This window comes from Oryzias melastigma, linkage group LG19 (assembly GCF_002922805.2).
Source record: "Oryzias melastigma strain HK-1 linkage group LG19, ASM292280v2, whole genome shotgun sequence".
Taxonomy (NCBI): domain Eukaryota; kingdom Metazoa; phylum Chordata; class Actinopteri; order Beloniformes; family Adrianichthyidae; genus Oryzias; species Oryzias melastigma.
This window is the reverse complement of record NC_050530.1, coordinates 14,394,696-14,402,172: the sequence shown is the minus strand read 5'-3', so window position 1 is coordinate 14,402,172 and position 7,477 is coordinate 14,394,696. Positions and strand designations below refer to the sequence as shown.

The 7,477-nt window shown below is 48.6% G+C and overlaps 2 protein-coding genes across 2 annotated transcripts; both read right to left on the bottom strand.

Annotated features, from left to right (window-relative positions):
• Positions 1–802: 802 nt before the first annotated feature.
• On the bottom strand, positions 803–4,367 carry LOC112153877. The gene has a single exon (XM_024284334.2). It carries the CDS (start codon positions 4,338–4,340, stop codon positions 1,113–1,115), a length of 3,228 nt encoding a protein of 1,075 aa, XP_024140102.1. The 5' UTR covers positions 4,341–4,367; the 3' UTR covers positions 803–1,112.
• Positions 4,368–4,736: 369 nt separating this feature from the next.
• On the bottom strand, positions 4,737–7,477 carry LOC112154399. Its single transcript, XM_024285295.2, has 2 exons — positions 7,309–7,477; positions 4,737–6,758 (listed from the first exon to the last, which is right to left on the bottom strand). The coding sequence occupies exons 1-2, from the start codon at positions 7,475–7,477 to the stop codon at positions 4,771–4,773; spliced, it is 2,157 nt and encodes a 718-aa protein (XP_024141063.1). The 3' UTR covers positions 4,737–4,770.

Sequence of the window (7,477 nt, the reverse complement as noted above, 5' to 3'; positions counted from 1 at the left end):
CAATTGTAACATTGAAGTGAAATTTTTACTATTAAATTCAAAATTGCAAAATGTATTTTCATATTAAAAGCCTCAATCGCATATTGAAAAATGCATTTTCAAGTGCATGATTAAATTCCAAATTGAATTGTCAATTGAGAATTGGATAATACTTTGAATTATGGCTCAAAAAACATCCATAGCGTTCAGTATTCCAAATATAGCATGCATTTATCTCAATGAGATAATATCATGAACATTGTAGCATTTGGAATATTTATGCATTTATGATTATATTGTAATTTTTTTTTCCAACAAGTGTCATCTCAGACATGGAGATGACAGCCCTCTTCTTCATGATGTGCTGTACCATGTATTAGTGTTGTATTTTGCTAGAATGTCAGGTGAGGCTTGTTAGCATGTTGCAAATGTCCAGAGTCTCTCCACCGAGGAAAGTTTACATGACAGTTTTTGAGTTTCAAAATAAATCCACTACAAATTATCTCATGTGTGCAAACATGCTAAGGTAAATAGGTCTAAAAAAGATAAAACAAAAATAATACTTTTTCAAACAGATAAGCCTTTATTGTCGCTATCCACATGGACAATGAAATTTGATCTAATTTGAGTTTAACACACATGACACGTGTTGCTTGTGCTCTAATCTTATTCTCCTCATTACATTCTTATTTTGCACTTGTGTTGCTCCCTTTCCTACGAGTTTCCTTCTTATCCTGGCCTTTTTGTTATTAATTTTTTTTAAGTAACTCTAGATAAAAGCATCAGTCATATACATATGCTGAGGAGGGAAGAGTGTTGCCGGGTAACGCAATCAAGGGATATGTGACTTGCCCAAGGACACTGCAAAAAATTACCTGAATAGCTGAAATTTGAACTGCCAATACTAAACTTAGAGGCAGCTACTCTATTTCCTAATCCTAAACTATATGACCAAAAAACGCATTTTAAAATTCGAACCCATTAAAGCAAAGTGTGTCTTGTGGAAGGGTCAAAGTTTGAGTTTAAGTTGCTTTTTTGTCCTCACTCTTAGTTCTAAATACACCACTAGGTGCTACTTGGACACATCATCAGTGATGAACCCGAGGTCATGGGGTGTTTCGGGTCTTTGATCATCAAACACCCTCGCTCGGGCGACCCAGCCAGGGGTGATCAGCCCTTGACTTGTGTCCAAGTGGCCCACTACTCCATGGATCCCCCCTCCGAATCCAAAGCCATCTTGAGGCTTTCTCTGCAGCCTCAATGATGTTTTTTATTGCTCTTCTGCACAGCTGCCCTTTCACCCCAAGGAGCTTGAGGGTGCGTGGTAGGGACTGACCAGCAAAACCCCGGCTCCCCACTTCAACTGGTTCGCAGCGAGCTTTCCAGCCATTGCTGCGACATTCAGCCACTAGCTCAGCGTACTTGGCTCTCTTACGTTCATTGGCCTCCTCCATCCTGTCTTCCCAGGGGACAGTGAGCTCAATCAGAACTACTTGCTTTGAAGACTGTGATGTTAATACCATGTCTGGGCGCAAGGCAGTGGTCGCGATGTGCTCTGGAAACTTGAGTTGTCTTCCCAGGTCGACTTGGAGTTTCCAGTCCCGTGCCGTGGTGAGAAGCCCTCCTGTGGGACTTGGCTGCTGCCATGTCTTCTCTCCTGCTCTGACGAAGGTGATGAACTGCTTGGAGGTGTGCTGGTATTTACAGTTGGTGATTGCTGCGCTGACTGTGTCTGCCAGAGCCCTGAGGACCTGGTCATGACGCCAGCGGTACCGTCCTTCCACCAAAGCCTTTGAGCAAGAGCTAAGGATGTGTTCCAGGGTGCCTCTCTTCTGGCACAGTTGGCATAACGCGGTGTCTGATAAGCCCCATCGCTGCAGATTGGTTGGGCTTGGGAGAACGTCATATACTGACTGGATGAGGAACTTGATGTGCTGTGGTTCGCATCTCCAGAGTTCTGACCAGGTGATTCTACGTTCTTCAACGTGCTCCCATTTTGTCCAGGCACCTTGCTGGTACATTGCCACCATCTTGATCCGGCGCTCTTCCTCCACCTCTGCTCTGATCTCGTCTTGCACCATTTGCCTTCTCTCTCTTCCTCTAGCTTTGTTGTAGCTGGGTTTGACAAATCTGCCTAATCCTGCTCGGCCCACAGCAATGTTGCCAACCAAGACGCTATGCTGCAGTCGTGCCTCGGCTCTGTTGACGGCTTCCTGTGCCTTCCATTTCCTGCCAGTTTTCACCCTGATTCCTGCTGAAGAAACTTTTTTGTCGGAGGAGTCCCGGTACATCATCAGCTCTCTGGCTCTTGTGACCTTAAACTCCTCTGACAGGCCACTGATTGGAAGCTGCAGCATGGTGGAATGGCCATACAGGGCAATGCTGCTGAGAGATCGCGGAAGCCCAAGCCATCTTCGGAGGAACTGGCTGATGGTTCGTTCCAGTGTCTCCACGGTTGACATGGGAACCTCGTAGATGAGTAGAGGCCAAAGGAGCCTCGGCAGGACTCCGTGTTGGTACATCCAGGTTTTAAACTTTCCTGGAAGTCCTGACTTGTCTATTGCTACAAGCCATGTTGTCAAGTCCTCCCTGGTTTGCTGCAGTGCGATTGTGTCTCTTAAGGAGCTGTTGAAGACCTTGCCCAGGCTCTTAACAGGATTCTCTGTCACAGTTGGAATTGGTGTCCCTCCGATGGTGAAGCGGAAGTTGTCAGCTACTCTGCCTTTCTTCAGGACCAACGACCTGGATTTTGCAGGCTTAAAGCTCATCCTAGCCCAAGAGATGAGTCTTTCTAACCCCTGCAGCAGCCATCTGCAGCCAGGAACTGAGGTTGCAGTCACTGTGAGGTCGTCCATAAATGCTCTTATGGGGGGCTGGCGAGTGCCCGATCTTGACATAGGGCCTCTACATTCCACCTCAGCTGATTTAACAATCATGTTCATAGCTAGGGAAAAGAGTGGCACTGAGATGGTACAGCCTGTTATAATGCCCTTCTCCAGGCGTTGCCAGGCAGAAGTTGATGCTCCCGATGTTACCCTCAGTTGGAAGTTATTATAATAGTCCATGAGGAGGCTGGTGATGGTCTCTGGCACATGATGTCTTTTCAGTGCCGTTTCGACAAGCTTGTGGGGGATGGATCCATAGGCATTTGTTAGGTCCAGCCAGAGTGTTGCCAAATCTCCTCTGCTTTCCCTTGCCTCCCGGATCAGCTGGGATACCACCCCGGTGTGTTCTAGGCATCCTGGTACACCTGGGACACCCCCCTTCTGTACTGAGGTGTCGATGTAGCCATTCTTCAGGAGGAATTCCATTAGCCGTTGAGACATTATTTTGAAGAAAACCTTCCCCTCAACACACAGCAGTGAGATGATCCGAAACTGGTCAATGTTACTGGCCTCTTCTTCTTTTGGAATCCAAACTCCCTCTGCAGACCTCCACTGGTCAGCAACCCGACCCCTTCTCCAGATCACCTTGATGAGCCTCCATAGTCGCACCAGGAGCTTGGGGCACTGCTTGTAGACTCTGTATGGGACTCCACTGGGACCTGGGGAGGAGCTTGATCTTGCTGCCAACACTGCTTCTTTGACTTCTTTCAAGGTGGGCTCAGAGGTGTTGAACTGGACCACAGGCTCCGGTGGTTTTATCAGTGCCTTACATGGGCCAAGATCTTGATCCCTTGATGGATCGCTAAAGACGACGTTGAGGTATTGGTTAATCTCCTCTACAGGACACGACAAGTTGCCGCTCTTCTTCTGTCCCAGTAATCGCTTGGTGAAGCCGAATGGGTTTGAGATGAATGCCTTGCGCTTCTTGGCCCTCTCCTTTCCCTTCCTTCTGTGCTGTTCTGCCCGTCTGAGTGTGATGAGCTTTCTTCGTAAAAACACCCTGAGCTCAGACAAGGCACTCTTTTCCTCAACCTTTGCTGTTCTGAACTTGCGCTTCAGGGTTTTTAGTTCTTGCCTCAGCTGACTGATCTTGTGCTCCCGCCTGTTGGGTCTTGCTGGTTTGCTACTCGTTTTTTCTTTCACCCCAAACCTCTCCGCGCCAATGCTCATTATGATGGTGCACATTGCCCGGAGTTTTTGATCTGCATTGCCCGTCGATGTAATCTCCATAATCTTATCCACGTCCTCGTCAAACTGATGCCACTCCTTGTTGTTCGCAGCAGGCCACTTCACCCGATGATGTTCTGGTTTTCCTATCTGTAGGGGGACTAATGCAGCTCGGAGGTTCCGGGCACTGTGGGGTAACTCCGGGCCTGGCTCCTCCTCCGTCTGACCAGGGTCTATGACGCGCACTTCACTTGTGCATGCCACTGCCTCTGTGCGTTGCTTTACTCGTCCTCCCTTTAGGCACCCCATTTTGGTCTGATGGATTTTGAGGCCTGTCGGGTTCTTGCACACCTTGCCGCAAATACAGGCTGTGCTCGTAGTCGATTGTCCATTAGCTGATATCGTTACCAAAAGATCTGTCCGATTGGGATTCTCATTCTCCCCCCCTCTCGGGAATCCCTGGGGGTATTGTTCAGAAGGGTTCTTTGTAGCTTGGTTTGGGTGCTCCTTCACAGGAGCTGCAATTTGGGGTGCTAGCCCTTACTGCCCCAGTTGCCGTCTTTCCGTGCGGTCAACTGTCTCTCCAGTCGTCACCATCCTATTCATGGTTGTCGTCCAGTCTTTCCTGGCGGTCACTGGCAAGGCCAGATATGGAAGTTCTAAATACACCACTAGGTGCTACTTGGACACATCATCAGTGATGAACCCGAGGTCATGGGGTGTTTCGGGTCTTTGATCATCAAACACCCTCGCTCGGGCGACCCAGCCAGGGGTGATCAGCCCTTGACTTGTGTCCAAGTGGCCCACTACTCCATGGATCCCCCCTCCGAATCCAAAGCCATCTTGAGGCTTTCTCTGCAGCCTCAATGATGTTTTTTATTGCTCTTCTGCACAGCTGCCCTTTCACCCCAAGGAGCTTGAGGGTGCGTGGTAGGGACTGACCAGCAAAACCCCGGCTCCCCACTTCAACTGGTTCGCAGCGAGCTTTCCAGCCATTGCTGCGACATTCAGCCACTAGCTCAGCGTACTTGGCTCTCTTACGTTCATTGGCCTCCTCCATCCTGTCTTCCCAGGGGACAGTGAGCTCAATCAGAACTACTTGCTTTGAAGACTGTGATGTTAATACCATGTCTGGGCGCAAGGCAGTGGTCGCGATGTGCTCTGGAAACTTGAGTTGTCTTCCCAGGTCGACTTGGAGTTTCCAGTCCCGTGCCGTGGTGAGAAGCCCTCCTGTGGGACTTGGCTGCTGCCATGTCTTCTCTCCTGCTCTGACGAAGGTGATGAACTGCTTGGAGGTGTGCTGGTATTTACAGTTGGTGATTGCTGCGCTGACTGTGTCTGCCAGAGCCCTGAGGACCTGGTCATGACGCCAGCGGTACCGTCCTTCCACCAAAGCCTTTGAGCAAGAGCTAAGGATGTGTTCCAGGGTGCCTCTCTTCTGGCACAGTTGGCATAACGCGGTGTCTGATAAGCCCCATCGCTGCAGATTGGTTGGGCTTGGGAGAACGTCATATACTGACTGGATGAGGAACTTGATGTGCTGTGGTTCGCATCTCCAGAGTTCTGACCAGGTGATTCTACGTTCTTCAACGTGCTCCCATTTTGTCCAGGCACCTTGCTGGTACATTGCCACCATCTTGATCCGGCGCTCTTCCTCCACCTCTGCTCTGATCTCGTCTTGCACCATTTGCCTTCTCTCTCTTCCTCTAGCTTTGTTGTAGCTGGGTTTGACAAATCTGCCTAATCCTGCTCGGCCCACAGCAATGTTGCCAACCAAGACGCTATGCTGCAGTCGTGCCTCGGCTCTGTTGACGGCTTCCTGTGCCTTCCATTTCCTGCCAGTTTTCACCCTGATTCCTGCTGAAGAAACTTTTTTGTCGGAGGAGTCCCGGTACATCATCAGCTCTCTGGCTCTTGTGACCTTAAACTCCTCTGACAGGCCACTGATTGGAAGCTGCAGCATGGTGGAATGGCCATACAGGGCAATGCTGCTGAGAGATCGCGGAAGCCCAAGCCATCTTCGGAGGAACTGGCTGATGGTTCGTTCCAGTGTCTCCACGGTTGACATGGGAACCTCGTAGATGAGTAGAGGCCAAAGGAGCCTCGGCAGGACTCCGTGTTGGTACATCCAGGTTTTAAACTTTCCTGGAAGTCCTGACTTGTCTATTGCTACAAGCCATGTTGTCAAGTCCTCCCTGGTTTGCTGCAGTGCGATTGTGTCTCTTAAGGAGCTGTTGAAGACCTTGCCCAGGCTCTTAACAGGATTCTCTGTCACAGTTGGAATTGGTGTCCCTCCGATGGTGAAGCGGAAGTTGTCAGCTACTCTGCCTTTCTTCAGGACCAACGACCTGGATTTTGCAGGCTTAAAGCTCATCCTAGCCCAAGAGATGAGTCTTTCTAACCCCTGCAGCAGCCATCTGCAGCCAGGAACTGAGGTTGCAGTCACTGTGAGGTCGTCCATAAATGCTCTTATGGGGGGCTGGCGAGTGCCCGATCTTGACATAGGGCCTCTACATTCCACCTCAGCTGATTTAACAATCATGTTCATAGCTAGGGAAAAGAGTGGCACTGAGATGGTACAGCCTGTTATAATGCCCTTCTCCAGGCGTTGCCAGGCAGAAGTTGATGCTCCCGATGTTACCCTCAGTTGGAAGTTATTATAATAGTCCATGAGGAGGCTGGTGATGGTCTCTGGCACATGATGTCTTTTCAGTGTCTTAGTATTCACTATTATATGTGTTGAAGCTTGGCCCAATAATGAGCAGCTTCTGTGTGTTACAGACTGGTTGGTGCATTAGCTGAATGACAGATGGACACAAAGAAACTAATTGGGTTTTCTGATGTACTGCTGACATTGAGTGACACCATTGTAAGTACATCATTAGATACTGTATGAAGAAAATGTCTTATTCTGATGTGAAACTAACTCTTCTATGAGACAACATTGTCATGAAAGTTCCATGATATTACAATAAACTTGTATTTCAATATGTCTTTCCACAAAAAAGTGATGGTTGAGTTTTGACTGATTGAAGCCGGGCAGAATCCTGCTCTTCAGCAAACATCTCAAGCCTAATTAAGATACTTGCTGATTACAGACTCGCCTGATTAGGCTGTTCATTATGTCCCAGGGTGAGAGCTTTCACACTGGCTGTAGACTATCATTGATGTCACTGAATATCATCAGATGGATGAAAGCTTAATGGAGCATAATAGACTACATTTTTTCACTTTCAACCATTTGGAAAACATCGTCAACAAGTATAGGTCTGATTACCCACAAGCAACACAGCCACCAAACAAGCACTTCTGTTTTTTTTCCACTGGCCCCATTTCCCATATCTCAGCAGAGCGAGAGACAAAGCTGCCAGGCGTCCCTCTTTGTCCTCCTCCTCTGTTATTTCCTCTCGTCTCGCCTGATCTGTCAACGAGCGTCTCCAAGCCAT